General features: G+C 50.9%; 1 protein-coding gene across 1 annotated transcript; it reads right to left on the minus strand.

Annotated features, from left to right (window-relative positions):
• Positions 1-20547: 20547 nt before the first annotated feature.
• Positions 20548-21989, minus strand: LOC123189246 (zinc-finger homeodomain protein 8). The gene has a single exon (XM_044601621.1). It carries the CDS (start codon positions 21813-21815, stop codon positions 20928-20930), a length of 888 nt encoding a protein of 295 aa, XP_044457556.1. The 5' UTR covers positions 21816-21989; the 3' UTR covers positions 20548-20927.
• Positions 21990-22823: the final 834 nt, after the last annotated feature.

Consider the following 22823-nt stretch of genomic DNA (forward strand, 5'->3'; position numbering starts at 1 on the left):
AAGGGAGTTTGTAACGCCCTCGATGCGGCTATATCTCCCACGTGTCGAAGCACGACTTAGAGGCATAACCGCATTGAAAGCAATGTCGCAAGTGAGGTAATCTTCACACAACCCATGTAATACATAAGGGAAAGAGATACATAGTTGGCTTACAATCGCAACTTCACACAATACAAGAATAAAGCTTTACATCATCCAAATACAATCAAGGTCCGACGACGGAACCAAAATAAAAGAAGACTACCCCAAAAGCTACACAGATCCCCGATCGTCCCGACTGGGCTCCACTACTGATCAACTAGAACGAAACAACTTAAAGGACAAGATCTTCAAAGAGCTCCTCCTTGAGCTTGGTTGCGTCATCTGCACGGCCTCATCGGCACCTGCAAACTGGTTTTGGAAGTATCTGTGAGCCACAGGGACTCAGCAATCTCGCACCCTCGCGATCAAGACTATTTAAGCTTATGGGTAAGGTAAAAGTATCAGGTGGAGCTGCAGCAAGCGACTAGCCTATATGGTGGCTAACATACACAAATGAGAGCGAGAAGAGAAGGCAAACCACGATCGAGAAACTATGATCAAGAAGTGATCCTAGAAAAACCTACGTCAAGCATAACTCCAACACCGTGTTCACTTCCTGGACTCCGCCGAGAAGAGACCGTCACGGTTACACACACGGTTGATGTATTTTAATTAAGGTCAACTTCAGGTTTTCTACAACCGGACGTTAACAAATTCCCATCTGCCCATAACCGCGGGCACGGCTTTCGAAAGTTCAAATCCCTGCAGGGATGTCCCAACTTAGCCCATCACAAGCTCTCACGGTCAACGAAGGATATTCCTTCTAGCGGGAAGACCCGATCAGACTCAGAATCCCGGTTACAAGACATTTCGACAGGTAAAACAAGACCAGCAAAGCCGCCCGATGCGCCGACAAATCCCGATAGGAGCTGCACATATCTCGTTCTCAGGGCACACCGGATAGGTCAAGCTACGAGTAAAACCAACCCTCGAGTTGCCTCGAGGTGGCCCCGCAGGCTGCCCGTTTCGGACCAACACTCAGAGGAGCACTGGCCCGGGGGGGGGTTTAAAATAAAGATGACCCTTGAGTCCGCGAAACCCAAGGGAAAAAGGCTAAGTGGCGAATGGTAAAACCAATGTTGGGCATTGCTGGAGGAGTTTTATTCAAGGCGAACTATCAAGGGGTTCCCATTATCACCCAACCGCGTAAGGAACGCAAAATCCGGGAACATAACACCGATATGACGGAAACTAGGGCGGCAAGAGTGGAACAAAACACCAGGCATAAGGCCGAGCCTTCCACCCTTTACCAAGTATATAGATGCCTTAATTAAATAAGAGGTATTGTGATATCCCAACAAGTAAACATGTTCCAACAAGGAACAACATCTCCATGTTCCAACAAGGAACAAACTTCAATCTTCACCTGCAACTAACAACGCTATAAGAGGGGCTGAGCAAAGCGGTAACATAGCCAAACAACGGTTTGCTAGGACAAGGTGGGTTAGAGGCTTGGTTCAACAATATGGGAGGCATGATAAGCAAGTGGTAGGTATCGTAGCATAGGCATAGCAAAAGAGCGAGCATCTAGCAAACAAAGATAGAAGTGATTTCGAGGGTATGGTCATCTTGCCTGAAATCCCGCAAGGAAGAAGAACGAGTCCATGAAGAAGACAAACGGACGAAGTTGGCGAATCCTCACAACACGACGTTACCGGATTACCGAGAAGAAGTACACCGGAAAAGGAAGCAAACAACATAGTAAACAACCACCACATAATCATGGCATGATGCATGTCCGGTTTAAATATGCATGGCATGGCAAAGTGCACAAGCAAACCTACAAATTAAGTGGAGCTCAATATGCAACTCCGTTGCATATTGACGAAACACCACGTTCCAGTTATTTAGTTCGATCTCATTTATGTACCCAACAATATTAAATGTTGTTAAACATGGCAAGAGGGTGAAGCAAAGCAAAACTACCTATCTAGTCAAGTTTAAATGAGGCCGGGAACAACAAACAACAAATCCGGAAACTCCTCATGTGCATATATTAGGTTAGGTCCTGCTCTGCCCTAAACCATATTTTAGAGTTGTTAAACATGCAAAGTAAAGCCACCATGTTAAACTAGGCATTTTTCTACCCCATTTACATATAAAGTTTATTAAATTCCGAGTTACGGTTATTTAGTTACGAAATAAATCATTATAGCATGGCATAGGGGAAAATTTAAACAAACATCATTTTAAACATTTTAAACATAGATGAAAGTTGTAAATTATTAAAATAGATGAAAAACTAAGCATTTTTCATATATAATTTATTTAGATCCGATGCACGGTTAATTAGTTATTATATGCATGTTTGACTAGGGACTTTTTTGCAAATTTGCAGTCTCGGGATAAATACACAAATTCACAGACGCTGGAAAAACATGATATGGGCCGAAACACGAATTGGGCCAATAGTAGGAAAGGAAGGTGGGGCGCTGGGTGTGACTGCTCACCCTGGGCCGAGGCCCATCTGGAGGAGAGGTAGGCCGGCCTTGGTGGTGCTGGGCTTGGAGGCGGTTGAGGCCTGGGTGGATCCACACGAGAGAAGTCAACGCGGGCGCGGTTTCCTGGCCTCGCATGATGCAGAGGAGCAGACAGAGGAGGCGAGACGCAGGGCAGCTTCAGGCGATGCAGGGCGCGGCGGTGGATGGGGCTCGATGGACTCCGGTGATGTGGGAAGCAGAGGAGGCCAAGGCGCCATGGCAGGGGCGCTTGCAGGGTCTTGTCGATCCATTCGGCGAGTCAGATCACGGTGATGGCAGCGTAGCCATTCCTTCGCAACGGCATGGGACTTGGCAGCGGGCTCGGCACAGCGGGACAGCACCAGGCGACGAAGGATGAGGAGGAGGGCGCGAGGCAGGGCTCCTGGTTCCGCTGGTGCTCCGTCGATGTCGGAGGTCTCCGGCAAGCTCGAGGACGGGAGAAAAAGAGGTTCCCATGGACGAGCTCCTGCTCGTTTCGGCGGCTAGCAGGCGCGGAACTGGGGCGCCTCGGTCTGGAGTAGGGAAGGCAGAGGCCGGTGACGCGTCTGAGGCGAGAGTGGAGCGCGGGCGACGCACTTGAGGGCCGGCATGGTGGCCTCCATGGCCGGCGGCCGTGCAGTTCGTGCAAGGTGAAGGGCGCCATGGCTCGATCTGTTGCAAGCAGAGGAAGAAAATGAGGAACGAGGGAAAGTAGAGGGAGGGACGAAGGAGAGCAGAGCGCGAGGCACTCATCTTCGGCACGGCGGCGCTCCAAACGGCGGCGGTGGCGCTCGTTCTGGTTGGAGGGAGGAGCTCGGGCGCGTGTCATCCATGGCGCTGCTCCTATGGCACAAGAGAGGGAGGGAGAGGTTAGAGAAGGGAGAGACGAGAAGAAGAGGAGGACAGGAAGAAAGAGCGGGTGGTCTGGCCTGGTGGATGAGGGTGATGCCCTGGTGGATGAGGTCGCCGGCGGCGACGGGGCTAATGAGGTCGAGGTCGCCGGCTGGTAGGGTCACCGGGCGGCGCGCTGACGAGGGCTCGTGCTCCCTGAGCTCAGGCAAGGAAGCTCGGGCACGTTGGCGCTGGTTGGAGGGAGTGGTTGGAGCCATCGGTGCTTGGGGACAATTCCCTCGATCTGGATCGAGCGAGGCTGTGGGTGATTGGGTTTGCATGGAAATCAAGACAGGATTTGATTTGGGTGGGTGCGGTTGGACTGGTGGAAGAAACGAGGGAGGGAGTAGGTGGCTGCGGGTTGGATCCCGATGAAGAGAGTGGCGGCGGCGGGTGAGGGGATTCGGTGGATGGGACATGATAGGCTAGGGTTTGACTAATATTTATATCAGATGAGTTTAGGTTAGGGGCTAACTCATCCCTCCGATCGAAATCGGGCGGTCGAGAAAAATAGGCTAAGGAGTCCACATAACAAAACGGAGATGTTTGGGGATGATCCGGACACAACGGTAATGACTGTCCGGGTCGGGTTCGGAACAACTTTTCAGACACGCGCGCGAGGAGGGTCGCAGGCTGACAAGAGAGGTTAGGTTGGGTCTGGAGGATTGTGAAGAGCGGGTTGGTCTGGGAGAAGAGGGGAGAGATGCAGCCCAGCATGGTTTCCGGAGACCGAAAACCTCCGATGTTAGACCGGCTATAATGCCGCTATAGTTAAACGTTGGGGCGTCAAACAAACTTCGAATGCGATGAAACTTGACAGGCGGTCTATCTACACTATAATAAGACCACACGTCAACTCTCATCCCATTCCGAGAACATTTTCCAGCCACTTATAAAATACTATTTCGGACATGCCGCGGGCGCGTGGAAGTGTGTCTGGGCTCAGAACGGACAACGGAAGGAACGAGGAGACCGGGACGGATGCGAGTTTTGAAAACATGATGATGCAATGCACATGATGACATGACAAGATGCAACACGCAAGCAAAAGACATGGTAACAACAGCGAAAAACTGGAGGACACCTGGCACATCGGTCTCGGGGTGTTACAACACTCCACCACTACGAGAGGATCTCGTCCCGAGATCTAGAATGGCACCGGAGGGACAACGGAAAAGAAAGAGAATAGGTAAAACTAAGTTGCTTCTTTGACAAACGAGTGAAACCAAAGAACCTTGAAAAGGTTGAGCACATTGAAAGAAAGAAAGCAACGAAGAAGAACAAACTTGAAAGCACTCCGTTAAGAAAGAGGAATAAGAAAGAACCGATTCGGGTAGCACTTCGGTTGAAAAGAGATGAAGACTTGATAAAATGAAAGAGCTTGAGCAAAAGGGGCACAACACTCCGGTTAAATGGATAAACCAAGAAAATAACATGATCCTGACAAAACGAAAAGATGAAACATCACAATGTCTCAGGAAGAAAAGAATAGAAGTTAGATCATTGAAATAGGAGAATGGAGAAGAAAATGCCAAAATCTGCCACAAAAGAGCTCGACAAGGCATCTTTAGGAGAAGGGTCGAACGGAGTTGTTGGGAATCCAACAACGAAAAGGATAAGATTGACATGGACTTATAGAAGACATCTCAAAATTATGAGGTGACAACTTGCCACTCACGGAAAAGATTTGATTGGATTGATATACACAAGGAGACGAGAAACTATTTCGCTGAGAGGATAAAAGAAGAACTTTGGATCATTTATAAGCACCATAAAAGCAACAATCCTTCGGGACGGCTTTAGGTGAAATATAACCCAAGATAATACCAATGAAGAGATTGATGGATTTAAAATATGTTTTTCTTAACAACATGTGAATCATGGAACATGAACTCAAATTAGCAAGAATGACATAATACCACCTCTAATGATACGGTAGAACGAATTGCACTCCGGATTGCAAGATGAAGAATGGTTGAGCTCCTCTGAAAAGAATCTTAAAGAACACTGCAAGAAGGAAATTAAATCCTTGATGAACCATCATGTAGAACCTTCATGAAGTACTCCGGTAAACAAAAAGAATAATGAAAATAAAGAGAAGTAGGAAACACAAGGTGAAACCTTGTAATGATTTAGATGGATATCCGTGATAATTAGAGCTTGGAACTCCGTGAAAGAAAGAAGAGCACTTGAAACCAAGAATTTAATCATCATGAACAAACTCCAGAAGAAAAGATTAACATATGGATGAAACAAGAATAAGAATTACATTATGCTTATCCTTCACCAATTAAATTGATGACAATCAACGGATTTGGCATATTACTTCTTCCCGTTGAAAGGATTAAGAGATATAGCACAAACTTGAGAAGGTCTTCAACTAACCACCGGTAGGATCGAAACAACGAATGAATTGGTATGATAAAGAAGGAAGAGAAATCTTAAACGAACCACCGTAAGGATTGAAAAGAACGAATAAAAGATAACGAATCACCGGGAAGAATTATGAAATGAACGAAGATACTTGAGAAAATTTAGATACAAGAGGACGAATAGTTCACGAACTGATTAGAGAATACTTGACTGATGCACCGGTAAGATTTGGAGAACAATGGCTGAAAGCTGAGAATGAACAAGTCTTCTGAAATGATGAGCTCCGGATAATCAAACTGAAAAGACTCCTGAATATCTCCTAATGGGTGAAAAGGATTCTCACAATCGAAAATAATTATGAGAGGATGGCAACAAGCTAGCACCACGAATCTCTGAGAGAACGGATAAGATATGGAGGTAAAACTCTACTTCGGTCTTCAAATGATGAGAAAGACGACGAGAAACACCACCTTGAATTATTGAGACACTCCGGAATAAAGAAGAATAGAAAAGTTGAACCAATGATGAAAAGAAATGAAAGATCTTGGAGAAAGACATTTGACTGATGATAATTCATTCTTACGTCAAACTTTAGAAGATTTGAGAATAACTCAGGGAGAATAAGAAGAGTCAGGTAAGATCCTGGGAAAAGACCTGTGGGTTAGGGCCCACTGAAAAGATACACCATAGAATAATTTCAAAGAGAGATTGCACCGGTTGAATTTAAATGGCTTGAATGAGATAACATCCTTGAAAGATCTTGAACGAAAGCAGAGTGTAAGCACGAATCTTCGGGATTTCTTCAGCACTCCGGAACAATTGAATAGCGAGAAATGAATGATTATGAGGTGCACCGGCATGAGAAAAGCATTTGAAATACAGAAAAAAATATGATCAACACCGAAAGCTTGAATTGAATCCACTGGAGAAGAAAAGAATTAAGGGAATTGATCTTGCGGATATTGACGTGATCGGATTCACTTGAAGAGAAACACACCGGTGAAAAGGATTGACATGACAATCTCGATTATCATGAAGGATCTGTATTCACATAGAAATATGAGAACACCGCTTAGGAAAGGGATGGAATCCACATTTGACTTTGAAGCAACTCGAATACCACAACTCAAAACAAAACAAAGGATTGGCTTGTAGAATAAGCCAGAACAAACATATGTTAGAGATTTCGCCTGAAGTTTTCGTGGTGGGGCCTACACGGGCTCGGTCATACAGCACCATCATGTACAAGGCAGTGCACATGACATACGAAGCATCCCCGAGTCGGCATAGCCAAGGACTCTTTAAGACACAACGAGACCACTGTAAAACCAACCGTGGATAGGCGGACCACTAGACGTCGAACCCCAATTTCATATCATACATCTGTCAGAAAGATATCCTAAGAGCTACTTGAATTCCCACTTATAAACTCCCAAAACTTTCCAGTTATGCAATCAGGTGTCGGGGATACAGGGGAAGCATAATATCTCACCCAAAACTAGCAAATCCTACATCCAGCTGTATCCATCCTTCAACACATAACCAAGAAACCTTCGGAAATCATCTACCTCAACCTTCGAAAAAGCATCCGTTATACGAGTTATGGCAGTACTCCTGAACTCCCGCCCCAGTACTGGGTGGCGTCGAGGTTATCTCACCAACAACTGCATAAAAGAGATTTTCGATGTCGGCGAACTAAACTCAGGTATTCCAGAACTGCAACGATAAAATTGTGACGACAACACCTCGGAGCTCAACTCCCCGGGACACTGCCACAACCCCTAAATGACAGGAGGCACCAAGAACAATGTTCTTGTCACAAATCGATCGGAACGATTCCAAGATACCCGTGTGATCCTAAATTTTTTTAGTGAAATTTGAGAAGAGAAGAGACAAAACTCTACGTCAGGATGCCTTACCAGAGCGATGAAGGGACTGGGGAGTAAAAAGAATTCCTAAACTCTCCGATATATAATTCCTAAATGACTCAAAACATTTTTTTCTAGACTCAACTCGTCCGCTAATTCGATCAAGCAGTGGGGCTCCTAAGGTCGGGGAAGGCTCTAATACCAACTTGTAACGCCCTCGATGCGGCTATATCTCCCACGTGTCGAAGCACGACTTAGAGGCATAACCGCATTGAAAGCAATGTCGCAAGTGAGGTAATCTTCACACAACACATGTAATACATAAGGGAAAGAGATACATAGTTGGCTTACAATTGACACTTCACACAATACAAGAATAAAGCATTACATCATCCAAATACAATCAAGGTCCGATTACGGAACCAAAATAAAAGAAGACTACCCCAAAAGCTACACAGATCCCCGATCGTCCCGACTGGGTCCACTACTGATCAACTAGAACGAAACAACTTAAAGGACAAGATCTTCAATGAGCTCCTCCTTGAGCTTGGTTGCGTCATCTGCACGGTCTCATCGGCACCTGCAAACTGGTTTTGGAAGTATCTGTGAGCCATGGGGACTCAGCAATCTCGCACCCTCGCGATCAAGACTATTTAAGCTTATCGGTAAGGTAGAGGTATGAGGTGGAGCTGCAGCAAGCAACTAGCCTATATGGTGGCTAACATATGCAAATGAGAGCGAGAAGAGAAGGCAAAGCACGATCGAGAAACTATGATCAAGAAGTGATCCTAGAACAACCTACGTCAAGCATAACTCCAACATCGTGTTCACTTCCCGGACTCCGCTAAGAAGAGATCGTCACGGTTACACACATGGTTGATGTATTTTAATTAAGGTCAACTTCAGGTTTTCTACAACCGGACGTTAACAAATTCCCATCTGCCCATAACCGCGGGCACGGCTTTCGAAAGTTCAAATCCCTGCAGGGGTGTCCCAACTTAGCCCATCACAAGCTCTCACAGTCAACGAAGGATATTCCTTCTAGCGGGAAGACCCGATCAGACTCGGAATCCCGGTTACAAGACATTTCGACAGGTCAAACAAGACCAGCAAAGCCGCCCGATGCACCGACAAATCCCGATAGGAGCTGCACATATCTCGTTCTCAGGGCACACCGGATAGGTCAAGCTACGAGTAAAACCAACCCTCGAGTTGCCCCGAGGTGGCCCCGCAGGCTGCCCGTTTCGGACCAACACTCAGAGGAGCACTGGCCCGGGGGGGTTTAAAATAAAGATGACTCTTGAGTCCGCGAAACCCAAGGGAAGAAAGGCTAAGTGGTGAATGGTAAAACCAATGTTGGGCATTGCTGGAGGAGTTTTATTCAAGGCGAACTATCAAGGGGTTCCCATTATCACCCAACCGCGTAAGGAACGCAAAATCCGGGAACATAACACCGATATGAAGGAAACTAGGGCGGCAAGAGTGGAACAAAACACCAGGCATAAGGCCGAGCCATCCACCCTTTACCAAGTATATAGATGCCTTAATTAAATAAGAGGTATTGTGATATCCCAACAAGTAAACATGTTCCAACAAGGAACAACATCTCCATGTTCCAACAAGGAACAAACTTCAATCTTCACCTACAACTAACAACGCTATAAGAGGGGCTGAGCAAAGCGGTAACATAGCCAAACAACGGTTTGCTAGGACAAGGTGGGTTAGAGGCTTGGTTCAACAATATGAGAGGCATGATAAGCAAGTGGTAGGTATCATAGCATAGGCATAGCAAAAGAGCGAGCATCTAGCAAGCAAAGATAGAAGTGATTTCGAGGGTATGTTCATTTTGCCTGAAATCCCGCAAGGAAGAAGAACGAGTCCATGAAGAAGACAAACGGACGAAGTCGGCGAATCCTCACAACACGACGTTACCGGATTACCGAGAAGAAGTACACCGGAAAAGGAAGCAAACAACATAGTAAACAACCACCACATAATCATGGCATGATGCACAACCAAGTATGATGCATGTCCGGTTTAAATATGCATGGCATGGCAAAGTGCACGAGCAGACCTACAAATTAAGTGGAGCTCAATATGCAACTCCGTTGCATATTGACGAAACACCACGTTCCAGTTATTTAGTTCGATCTCGTTTATGTACCCAACAATATTAAATGTTGTTAAACATGGCAAGAGGGTGAAGTAAAGCAAAACTACCTATCTAGTCAAGTTTACATGAGGTCGGGAACAACAAACAACAAATCCGGAAACTCCTCATGTGCATATATTAGGTTAGGTCCTGCTCTGCCCTAAACCATATTTTAGAGTTGTTAAACATGTAAAGTAAAGCCACCATGTTAAACTAGGCATTTTTCTACCCCATTTACATATAAAGTTTATTAAATTCCGAGTTACGGTTATTTAGTTATGAAATAAATCATTTTAGCATGGCATAGGGGAAAATTTAAACAAACATAATTTTAAACATTTTAAACATAGATGAAAGTTGTAAATTATTAAACTAGATGAAAAACTAAGCATTTTTCATATATAATTTATTTAGATCCGATGCACGGTTAATTAGTTATTATATGCATGTTTGACTAGGGACTTTTCTGCAAATTTGCAGTCTCAAGATAAATACACAAATTCGCAGACACTGGAAAAACATGATATGGGCCGAAACACGAACTGGGCCAACAGCAGGAAAGGAAGGTGGGGCGCTGGGTGTTACTGCTCACCGTGGGCCGAGGCCCATCTGGAGGAGAGGTAGGCCGGCCTTGGTGGTGCTGGGCTTGGAGGCGGTTGAGGCCTGGGTGGATCCACACGAGAGAAGTCAACACGGGCGCGGTTTCCTGGCCTCGCTCGATGCAGAGGAGCAGACAGAGGAGGCGAGACGCAGGGCGGCTTCAGGCGATGCAGTGCGCGGAGGCGGATGGGGCTCGATGGACTCCGGTGATGTGGGAAGCAGAGGAGGCCAAGGCGCCATGGCAGGGGCGCTTGCAGGGTCTTGTCGATCCATTCGGCGAGTCAGATCACAGTGACGGTAGCGTAGCCATTCCTTCGCAGCGGCGTGGGCCTTGGCAGCGGGCTCGGCACAGCAGGACGGCACCAGGCAACGAAGGACGAGGAGGAGGGCGCGAGGCAGGGCTCCTGGTTCTGCTGGTGCTCCGTCGACGTCGGAGGTCTCCGGCAAGCTCGAGGACGGAAGAAAAAGGAGGTGCCCATGGACGAGCTCCTACTCGTTTCGGCGGCCAGCAGGCGCGGAACTGGGGTGCCTCGGTCTGGAGCAGGGAAGGCAGAGGTCAGTGACGCGTCTGAGGCGAGGGAGGAGCGCGGGCGACGCGCTTGAGGGCCGGCACGGTGGCCTCCATGGCCGGCGGCCGTGCAGTTCGTGCAAGGTGAAGGGCGCCATGGCTCGATCTTTAGCGAGCAGAGGAAGAAAATGAGGAACGAGGGAAAGTAGAGGGAGGGAGGGAGGAAGGAGAGCAGAGCGCGAGGCACTCATCTCCGGCACGGCGGCGCTCCAAACGGCGGCGGTGGCGCTTGTTCTGGTTGGAGGGAGGAGCTCGGGCGCGTGTCATCCATGGCGCTGCTCCTATGGCACAAGAGAGGGAGGGAGAGGTTAGAGAGGGGAGAGACAAGAAGAAGAGGAGGACAGGAAGAAAGAGCGGGTGGTCTGGCCTGGTGGATGAGGGCGATGCCCTGGTGGATGAGGTCGCCGGCGGCGACGGGGCTAACAAGGTCGAAGTCGCCGGCTGGTAGGGTCGCCGGGCGGCGCGCTGACGAGGGCTCGTGCTCCCTGAGCTCAGGCGAGGAAGCTCAGGCACGTTGGCGCTGGTTGGAGGGAGCGGTTGGAGCCATCGGTGCTTGGGGACAATTCCCTCGATCTGGATCGAGCGGGGCTGTGGGTGATTGGGTTGGCATAGAAATCAAGACAGGATTTGATTTGGGTGGGTGCGGTTGGACAGGTGGAAGAAACGAGGGAGGGAGTAGGTGGCTGCGGGTTGGATCCCGATGAAGAGAGTGGCGGCGGCGGGTGAGGGGATTCGGTGGATGGGACATGATAGGCTAGGGTTTGACTGATATTTATATCAGATGAGTTTAGGTTAGGGGCTAACTCATCCCTCCGATCGAAATCGGGCGGTCGAGAAAAATAGGCTAGGGAGTCCACATAACAAAACGGAGATGTTTGGGGATGATCCGGACACAACGGTAATGACTGTCCGGGTCGGGTTCGGAACAACTTTTCAGACACGCGTGCGAGGAGGGTCGCAGGCTGACAAGAGAGGTTAGGTTGGGTCTGGAGGATTGTGAAGAGCAGGTTGGTATGAGAGAAGAGGGGAGAGATGCAGCCCGACACGGTTTCCGGAGACCGAAAACCTCCGACGTTAGACCGGCTATAATGCCGCTATAGTTAAACGTTGGGGCGTCAAACGAACTCCGAATGCGATGAAACTTGACAGGCGGTCTATCTACACTATAATAAGACCACATGTCAACTCTCATCCCATTCCGAGAACATTTTCTGGCCACTTATAAAATACTATTTCGGACATGCCGCGGGCGCGTGCAAGTGTGTCTGGGCTCAGAACGGACAACGGAAGGAACGAGGAGACCGGGACGGATGCGAGTTTTGAAAACATGATGATGCAATGCACATGATGACATGACAAGATGCAACACGCAAGCAAAAGACATGGCAACAACAGCAAAAAATTGGAGGACACCTGGCACATCGGTCTCGGGGTGTTACAGAGTTCTACGGAGAAGTTGTTCTGGTCTCAATATCTTGGACCAGAACATCCGGTGCCCTTTAGCGACCAGCTGAAATAGTTGGTCGAGCTGCACAAGGTGGCCGAGCTAGCCATGAAGGACCTGATAGTCCGACTATGGCCTGCCGCGCCGATACCCAACAGCTAATTCGGACTTGCGAAACGGCTTGTTAGTGCCTGCCCACAGCTTGAGGTCATAAAGGGATCAGTCTGTATTGAAGGTGCCTGGATGGCCTTTGCTCGTGTCAAGATGCACTGGGCGAAGATGGATGCCAAGAAGCTGATGACCGAGGGACCGCCTGAGGGCAAGGAGCACCGCCGTCCCGAGTTATATTTTGATGGTGTCCTGGAGGGATCCCGCCTTGTGGTGGAGAAATGTGCGAAGGATGTTATATTCCCATGAAAATATTCGTATTATCCTGTCCTATAACATGAATCAACGATGTTGTGTAATATAATGCTTGTTATGTTTTAATGTTTTCCTCCTGTGCGGCCGTGTTGTATGAAATCTGAGGGTTGGCCAGTCGTCGGCTTCTGCCTCCACGTAGGTAGTACGGGGGTGTTCGGGGAGGAATCTAAAAATCTTGATCCAATTATATGGTCCTTGAAGGAGTTGTTTAGCGCAACGAACCAGGCAACCAGACTATGCGGCTTGAACGCCCTCACTTAGCCATAGGAGTTTTATAATAAAAACATGGGCGCAGACCCTAGTATCCGAACTAGAGTGCTATAAGCATCTGATCAGGAAGTACCGATCCTTCGCGTAATGCGGAAGAAATATCCAACGATTTGTAACCTCCGAACAGCTGACAGGCTCTCGCCGCATCATGACAGTCAGTTTTCGGCTTTCTCTATTGAGGTGCTCCTTTGGATAAACCAAGGCAAAATCGCAGTAGTTCTCCTTTTACTACCTTAGCCGATATAGCAGAATGTAAGGTAGCAAGCACAGGAGCCGGGCAACCCAACTATTGACCAAAGACATGATTCGGGGCCAATGCATATAATGCTAAATTTGGGGTGCCGAACAATACTTATAAAAAGTTGTTCGGACTTTTGTTTCCGTAATGTGGGGTGCTAAGAAGCCCCTGGCAAACATCAAACATACCAAAGTGTACGGGTGCTACATGATAGGGTTATCCACAGGGGAGTTGAAAAAGAGAAAGAAAATAGAAAAGGTACAAAGGTAAAAAGCTGGGGTCCTAGAGCTCCAGCTGCAAACTATTCTCATTGTAATTTAATTAGTACGTCAAGGCGCATTGATACAGGTAGTGGGATAAGCAACATGCTATTTGACATGCCGAAACCAAGGGAGAGCTACATGTGGGTCCTGAAAAACAAGTAGAGTTATTGTTAACAGGATCACCTAAAAAGCCCCCATATGTCTGTGTTTCTCGCCGTCTTGGTGTGTTTATCCTTCAAGAGGGCTAATGACCAGTCCACCAGATGGGGCCTGTGGAATTGAGACCTGCAAACGAAACAAGTAAAAGTGAAAGTATGTGTGTATCTGATGTCGGTTGAGCCGTACTATGGACCACAAGCTAGCTATGCCTCCGTCGATGCCCATGGGATTTTGAGTGCGTAGTTATGTACACGCAACATGAATGCCGCACTATATCGGGACTGAGACGGGGTGGATTGCTAGTCGAGCTCCTAACGAGCCGAGCTCTCCTGCTGCAGAGTAGTTCGCACCCTCTTAACGGTGTCCGTGGGCTCGGTAGCCGAATTAGGGTTCTGCTTGAGAAGGCCGCTATGTACTTCTGCTGCTAAGGCGGCTGTGTGCTCTTCTGTACGTAGGGAGTGTTCCGTATTTCCGTTGACTGTTATGACGCCGCGCGGACCGGGCATCTTGAGCTTGAGGTAAGCATAGTGTGGTACTGCGTTGAATCGAGCAAACGCAGTTCGTCCGAGCAGTGCGTGATAGCCGCTGCGGAAGGGGACAATATCGAAGATTAACTCCTCGCTTCGGAAGTTGCCCGGAGATCCGAAGACAACCTCTAGTGTGACTGAGCCCGTACAGCGGGCTTCTACACCTGGTATGACTCCTTTGAAGGTAGTCCTGGTGGGCTTTATCCGTGATGGGTTAATGCCCATTTTTCACACTGTATCCTGATAAAGCAGATTGAGGCTGCTGCCTCCGTCCATAAGGACGCGAGTCAGGTGGAACCCATCAATTATTGGGTCTAGGACTAGTGCGGCTGAAGCACTGTGACAGATACTGGTCGGATGATCCCGGTAATCAAAAGTGATCGGGCATGACAACCATGGATTAAATTTTGGGGCGACTGGCTCTATCGCGTAGACGTCCCTAAGTGTGCGCTTGCGCTCCCTCTTGGGGATGTGGGTAGCGTATATCATGTTCACCGTTTTGACCTGAGGGGGAAACTTCTTTTGTCCCCCTGTGTTCGGTTGCCGAGGCTCTTCGTCATCGTCCTCGCTTTGCGATCCCTTTTCCCTGTTCTCGACGTTTAATTTGCCGGCCTGTTTAAAAACCCAGCAATCTCTATTTGTATGATTGGGTGGTTTGTCCGGGGTGCCATGAATCTGGCACAGTCGATCAAGTATGCGGTCCAAGATGGATGGGCCTGCATTGTTCTTTTGAAACGGCTTCTTCCGCTGACCGGACTTAGAGCCACTAAATCTGGCATTGACCGCCATATCCTCGGTGTTATCACTGTTATTTCGACGCTTATATCTGTTGCGTCGAGACTTGTCTTTGTTATTTTTAACTTCAGGGGTGCCAATGTCGCTTGCATTGTTTTTGCTACGGGCCAACCAACTGTCATCGCCCGCACAAAAGCGGGTCATGAGTGCCGTGAGGGCCGCCATGGATTTTGACTTTTCTTGGCCGAGGTGGCGAGCGAGCCATTCATCGTGGATGCTGTGTTTGAGGGCTGCTAGGGCTTCGGCATTCGGACAATCGACAATTTGGTTCTTTTTAGTTAAGAACCTAGTCCAGAATTTCCTCACGGACTCTCCAGGTTGTTGAACTATGTGGCTTAAGTCATCGGCGTCTGGTAGCCGGACATATGTACCTTGGAAGTTGTCGAGGAAGGCTTCTTCCAAGTCCTCCCAGCTGCCGATAGAATTTTCAGGCAGGCTATTTAACCAGTGTCGAGCTGGCCCCTTGAGTTTTAAAGGGAGGTATTTGACGGCGTGGAGGTCATCGCCACGGGCCATATGAATGTGGAGAATGAAGTCTTCGATCCACACTGTGGGGTCCGTGGTTCATCGTATGATTCTATATTCACGGGTTTGAACCCTTCTGGGAATTCATGATCCATGGCCTCATCAGTGAAGCAATGAGGGTGTGCGGCGCCTCTATATCGGGTTGTATCGCGACGTAGCTCTGATGGAGTCCGTCTGCGGTTTTCAGCCCGCGCATGACTAAGTTTGTCACATCCGAATAGGTGGCCGTCGTCGCATGTCGAGGAACATCCTCGAGATCCGTAGATTGATCTGATATTTGCTGCTTTATTTTTCAGGTTTTGCCGGAGGTCATATGTGTGGCCATGGGCTAATTTACCCCTACCTGTGCGATGAGGCGGGGCGGGCTGGTGTTCGATGTGAGTTGCCGTTTTGTCCCGACCACGTGGTGGTCGGTCAGCCGCATTGTACGATGGTGGTGTGTATTCCAGCGCCTCCTCATCAAACTGAGGTAGCAATTTGTGCTTTGGATAACTTTTGGTTGGCGCTTGAGGCCGTATTCTTCGGCTGTTAGGACATCGGTCCATTTATCATTGGGCAGATCTTGATCAGCTTGAAGCTGTTGCTTTTTCTTTTTTAGGCTCCTTGCAGTGGCTAATAGCTGGCGCTTGAAGCGCTCCTGCTCAAGAGGTTCCTCAGGCACGATGAAATCGTCGGTGCCGAGGCTCACCTCATCCTCAGAGAGCGGAAGATAACTTCCGTTCTTTGAGTCTTCGTGCGTGGCCTGCTTACCAAGGCTAACCTGCCCATCTTCCCGTTCATCTCATTAGTTGTTTCAATGAGGTCTTCATTGTTTTCGGCACCTTCTGCAGTGTTATCTTCTCCTGTGCCGGTGTTGCTGTCTTTACCGTGGCGTGACTTAGAGCGGCGTCGCTGACGCGACGCTTGGATTATATTTCGGAAGGTTTATCCTCAGCTGGATCTTCCTTGTCATCGCCGCTATTCTCCTTTGGTGCATCCACCATGTATACATCATATGAGGAAGTGCCCGTCCAGCGTCTGGTGAATGGTGGGTTCTGGGCCTCTTCTTCTCCGGCATCGTCATTCATACCGTTGATGTCCTCGGAGTCATAATCAAGTGTCTCGGTTAAATCCTCGACCGTGGCTATGAAGTGGGTGGCGGGTGGGGAGCAAAATTCTCCATCGTCAGCCCCTAGTTCGAACCGGATATAGTTCGGCTATGAGTCCTCCGCCAAGGACAGGTTTTTTAACGAGTTTAGCATGTCGCCCAAAGGCGAGTGATGGAAGATGTCTGCGGCGCTAAATTTGAAGATTGATAAACGATCAAGTTCGGCGTCCGCAGGTTCACATGATTCGGAACTTACGGCCGAAAACGAGTCCGGAGTTCCGGTGGCACAGGTATCGTGTGAGATCAAGTCTATGTGCGGCTCCAACGCCGTGGAATCTGTGGCCTCCGTGGTGGGGTCGATCCTCCCGTCCTTGGATGGCGCAGTCTGCTCTGGATCTAAGGTCAGAGCGGTTATGGGAGTTGTCTCCTGGATGCGGTCCGATGACAGATTTATGTCATGCCCCTCGGGGTGACCAGGAGTGGTAGCCACGGTCTCGAATCCGGCGAAGATCAAGTCTCCACGGATGTCCGCAACGTATTTCAAGCTCCCAAATCTGACCTGATGGCTGGGGGCGTAGCTTTCGATCTGCTCCAGATGGCCAAGCGAGTTAGCCCGCAAAGCGAAGCCGCCGAACACGAAGATTTGTCCGGGAAGGAAGACTCCCCCTTGAGCGACATTGTTGTAGATGGTTGAAGGAGCCATCGAACCTCTTGATGACGACAAAGTGAAACTCTCAATGAAAGCACCAATGTCGGTGTCAAAATCGGCGGATCTCGGGTAGGGGGTCCCGAACTGTGCATCTAAGGTTGATAGTAACAGGAGATAGGGGACACAATATTTTATCCAGGTTCGGGCCCTCTCTATCGAGGTAATATCCTACGTCCTGCTTGATTGATCTTGATGAATATGAGTACTACAAAAGTTGATCTACAACGAGATCATAATGGCTAAACCTTAGAGGTCTAACTTGTATGGTTATGATAATGTGTCTCCTCCTCCGGACTAAGTCCTTCGGTTTATATAGATACCGGGAGGATCTAGGGTTACACAAGGTCGGTTACAAAGAAAGAAATCTACATATTTAGTCGCCAAGCTTGCCTTCCACGTCAAGAAGAGTCCCATCCGAACACGAGTGTAGTCTTCGGTCTTCGTATCTTCACAGCCCATCAGTCCGGCCCATGGCTAACAGGTCGGACGCCCGAGGACCCCTTAGTCCAGGACTCCCTCACCTAGTTCGAGGCCAGGCAGAAGGAGATGCTCGACACCGACGTCCTGAACTAGGTCGTCCGATCGGTCGTGGCCGTTCTTTTTGGAGGTTGGCATGAGTGTCGCCCGTCCGCTGGGCCACTGGCTGTGTGCTGGAGAGAAAAACATTCATTTTGGAGGCCGATTGTGTTGCCAGCCGCTGGTTGTGTTGCCGGCGAGGACAACTATTCATTTTGGAGGCTGGCTGTGTTGCCGGCCGCTGGCTGAGTTGCCGGCGATGGACGTGTAGGCCGCCGGCTCTGTTGCCGGCGTGATGAACTGGGGCAACTGGCCTGATGAGCTAGGGCTTGGCATTTGAAACATTACTCTTTTTTAAAAATAGACGCGGATAGGATGGGGCAAACGGATGCGGCCACGCGCTGGGCGCACGGCCACCGCATCGCAGGACACACCCGAACACGACCCCATTGCCTTACCCAAACGAATAGAATCTGAACAAAACGGACGTCCGTTTGTGGTCGCGCGATGTAGTTGGCCTAAAAGAATAAAAATAAAAGATTTAGTAGAGATCAACCTGAAAACAGCAAATACAAAATAGCACGAAATATTGACGAGAAGACCAGAGCAGCACTGTAGCACACAATCCATTGCCGTCTCTGGGTGCCCAAACACACTGTCAGACGCCACTGCCTCTACAAGAGGGATGCACTCATGCGGTCGTGGTTGACGCGACGAGACGGGACGAGTTGAAACAAACAGTGGAACAGCGCTGTTGGCTGGTGGAGCGGCAACGCCAGGGCTCTTGACAGCGTCGTTGCCGTGCCGGTGCGCGCGCCACGCCGATGCAGCAGCACGGGCCGACCCGGTGCTGGGTTCAGTAGCGCCTAGCGCCTTGGCCGGCGCTCGTGTGCTCGTGGAATCAGAGGGTGTTTGTTTCCACGGACTTATGGGTCTAGGGACTTAAAAAAGTCCCAATAAGTCCCACCTAAACCAAACGGGAGGGACTTATGGGGACTTATTGTGGTGATTTGGGACTTATTGAAAAAGACTCTCCCTGAGGAGCTTATTGGGACTTATCGAGCGATTCCCCCGGCCCGCATCGCACCTGCCCCGGCCCGCACCTTCCCCCCCGCGTCGCTCTCCTTCCCGCATGACGCATCGATCTCCTTCCCTGCCCCGCACCTTCCCCGCTCCTTCCCCTTCTGCTTCGATCGCCACGAGTAGCCAGCGCCGCCGCAAGTAGGCAGAGCCGCCGCTGCCAGTAGCCAGCGCCGCCGCCGCCATGGGCAACGATGAGGAGGACGGGATCCCTTTTTTGTATCCGTTCCACGCGAATCATCAGGCATCGCAGGGCTCATCCGCCGGGGGAAATCTCGGGAGGGGAATGGGATTCTTGGATCTCAACCACAACGTCGACGAGTTCCCGGAGTTGGGCTCGTACCAGCAGCTCCTCTTCAACCAGTCCGCCGGCCATGGTCTTCCTCCTACTGGAGCTGGTCGTGGGAGGCCCGTGTCTCACGGCGGAGGAGGCCGAGCACGGTCTCTCAACTTCGGAGGCCGAGCCGGCTCTCACCTGCGTCCGTTCGTCGCCCCGGGCGCATCTGCCATTGAGGGAGGTGTGATAGGGCGTGGGAGGACCGTGGCGCAGGTCACTGGACGCGGTGTACGTGGAGCCCACGGGTCCTCATCGGCCGGCAGTAGAGGAAAAGCTGCGGGCAAGCAACGTGTGTCGTCAACTGCTGCATCTTCAGAAGATGTCGATGAGAATGAAGGCTTTGAAGATGGTTATGTGAACAAGTGTTTTATCAACTTATAAGTCCGTGTAAACAAACAGGCAGGGACTCGGGACTTATAAGTCGGTGTAAACAAACAAGCAGGGACTTATGACTTATAAGTTGGGACTTAAAAAAGTCCTAGGACTTATGAAACAAACAGGCTCTCAGTCCAGCGGAGCGTTGGCGCCCCGCGTGCACGGCGCACGACCCGCTCAACCGTGCCACAAATGGCGAGCAGCGAAAGACTAGACGAGTACGTGCTCGTACTCAAACCTAGCCAAACCGGGCACTGCATGCACACAGGGGCCGGTTTCCTGCCACCTAAACACAGGGCATTGCTGGATCCAGATCCGGGCGACACGGCGGAGCCACAAAGCTTAGGCGACAGCAAAACCACGCGGCGCGAGAGGCCAAATCCCACCGAGGACAAGGAGAAGGGAGAGCGGAGAGATCGTGTCGGATCCTGCCCCGCACCGAAAGCCACGGACCGTGCCTAATCGCCATCATCACACACCACACTCCCAAGCCGATGAGACAACTCAGTCGGCACGGACGAACACAAGGGCAACGTTCGACCCCACGCAACAGCAGCAGTAGAGCGCCAAGCCGGGCGGCGTGCTCGGCCAAGCTCCGGCCGGCTCCACCACCGCGGCGCGGCCTACCACTCGGCCCGGCCGGCCGGACCGGAGGGCGCAAATGGGAACAAAAATCTCAGGCCACCACCGGCCAAGGCGATGCTGGCTGGAGAGCAGGCCGGCCGATTACGAGGTGGCGCTCCGGCCTAAAGCCACACGAGTGCGACCAGACCAAACCAAAACACTGCAACTGCAATTTAGAGAAGCTTCCAGGCACAAATCCCGATGCACTCTACTGTCCAGGGACAAATTAATGCGGCATTAATCTTGACAGGGGTACGATGATTAGTCACTCACTGCAGCTACTACACTAGTCTAGCACGGGTAGTAGTACTAGGATTAAAGCAAGACAAGAAAGATAATGAAGCTACAAACAGCGGCGCCTAGCTAGAATTAGAGTGGGGGTACAAATATGCCCTCGGTCCGGTACCACGATGTACGGCACGGCCGCTGCGGGGGAGGCATGCGGGGGATCAGGGGGTCGTTTACACCACCTGCTTGCTCACAACTGACTGACACTGCATTAATTAAATCTAAAGCCCTGGGGATTAAAGGAACTCGGTACTCATTAGCTAGCGCTAGCACGGCTAGACGCTGATGGGGGAGGGGGAGGGCGACGAGACGGCGGCGCGTGGAGGCGAGTCGTCGTCCGTGTCGTCGTCGTCGCCGTCGCCGTCGCCGGTGCCCGCTCCAACGCCACCGCCAACGCCAACGCCAGCGTCAGCGCCGGTCCCAGTGCCGGTGCCGAGGGCTCCTGGGTTGATGCCGATGCCCATCCCCATGCCCATGCCCATACCGGCCGCGACGGAGGTGGGCGAGGCGAGCTGGTGCTTGTGGTTGTGCATCCAGACCTTGAGGACGTTCCGCTTGACGCCGATCTCGAGGCAGAAGCGCTCGAGGGCGCCGCCGTCGTCGCGGTTGATGCGCCACCCCTGCTTCTCGGCGAAGGCGCGCATCCTCTCCTTCTGCTCCGGGGTGAACTTGGTCCGGTGCCGCTTCCTCGAGAAGCTCCCGCTCCCGCACCCGGGGCTGCAGTCGTCCGCCCGGGGAGGCGTCTCCGAGCCGGCGCGCGCGGGGTCCAGCAGGGCGTGGTGCCACGCGGCGGGCACGGCGTGGTACGGCAGCGCGAGCTGGGGCGGCCGCGGGGGCGCCGACGGGAGGAAGCCCTGCAGCACGGGGTGGTGCGGCGGCGGGTGATGGTGCGGGGGCGGCGGCGGGGGCGGGCTGAAGAAGAAGGGCGCCGGGCAGGCCCCGCCCGCGAGGCTACCCGCGCGGCGGTGGAAGCTGCGGTGGCAGCCGCAGGCGGCGCACTTGAGCGAGTCGGGCGAGGCCGGCATGTACTCCCCGCAGCCGTCGAAGGCCTGGCCGCCCATGGCGGCGGCGTGGTTGCGCATGCACTCCTTGTACTTGGCCCCGGCGTCGCCCCCGGCGCCGCTGCCTCCCTCGTAGGGCACCAGGCTCAGGTGATCCATCATGTCCGCACGAGAGGAGAGCTCGCTCCCGTCCCACCACCACCACCACTCACGCGCTCGCTCGCTCACCCACCCACTCGCGCGTGGCCACTCTCGCTCGCTCCCTCGCCAGAAGAAGGAAAGGAAGGCGTATCGCTTTCGCAGCAGCGGTAGAAGCGACCACCGGCCAAGCAAGGAAGGGAGGAGCTAGGGGGTTTTATCTGCGCGCGGACCACCGTCACCCATCAGGTGTGAAGCATAGATTACTTCGTTAATTAATGCGACGACTTTGGCCCTGATACAGAATGAGAATAAATTAATTTGACTATAGGCACCGCAAAGAAGTACTGGCAGTACCTACACATAGTAAAAGCAATATTTTTACGTCTACCAGCAAAAAAATTTATTTTTACGTCGTACAGTAAGTGAAGCTCATCTGTTAACCAATTTTTGTCAATTTGAGATTGCTTTTACCACGCTTGTCGCATGGTCATCTGTTAACCAATTTACTCAGAGACTGAGGCTATGCTTTGTAGGTGCCACGTGGAAGCGGGAAGGGGTGCCTGCAGGCGCCACGTGAGACGGGACTCGACGAAGGGTGATAACAGCGGCAACGTGTCGACCCGGCATTGGGGCCGGATGCCATTGTTACCACAACAGTAACCGCTCGGGCCCGCCACGTGAGGGTGCCGTGGTGTACTCCTCGGCGTCAGATGATGATGGGACCTCCGCGGACGGACGGCCCTGATGCGATCGGACGGGGAGATGAGGTATGGGCTAACTGCCACCCAAGCGGCCGTGGGGTACGGCATCTTACCTGATCTTCTGTGCCCCGTGTTTGCCTGCCCGGTCCTGTTGCCAGGGGGTTCTAGCTCCAATCTTGTTACTCTCTGTCAATTAGATCACAATCTTTGCAGCTGATTTAATTACACGGCACAGAAAATATGGCACGTCACGGGACTCAAATGTCAGCGTGGATTTCTCGAACTTCGGTGGCCATGTTAGTAGGTTATTGTCACACTAACAGTACTG

Source organism: Triticum aestivum, chromosome 2A, assembly GCF_018294505.1.
Source record: "Triticum aestivum cultivar Chinese Spring chromosome 2A, IWGSC CS RefSeq v2.1, whole genome shotgun sequence".
NCBI lineage: Eukaryota > Viridiplantae > Streptophyta > Magnoliopsida > Poales > Poaceae > Triticum > Triticum aestivum.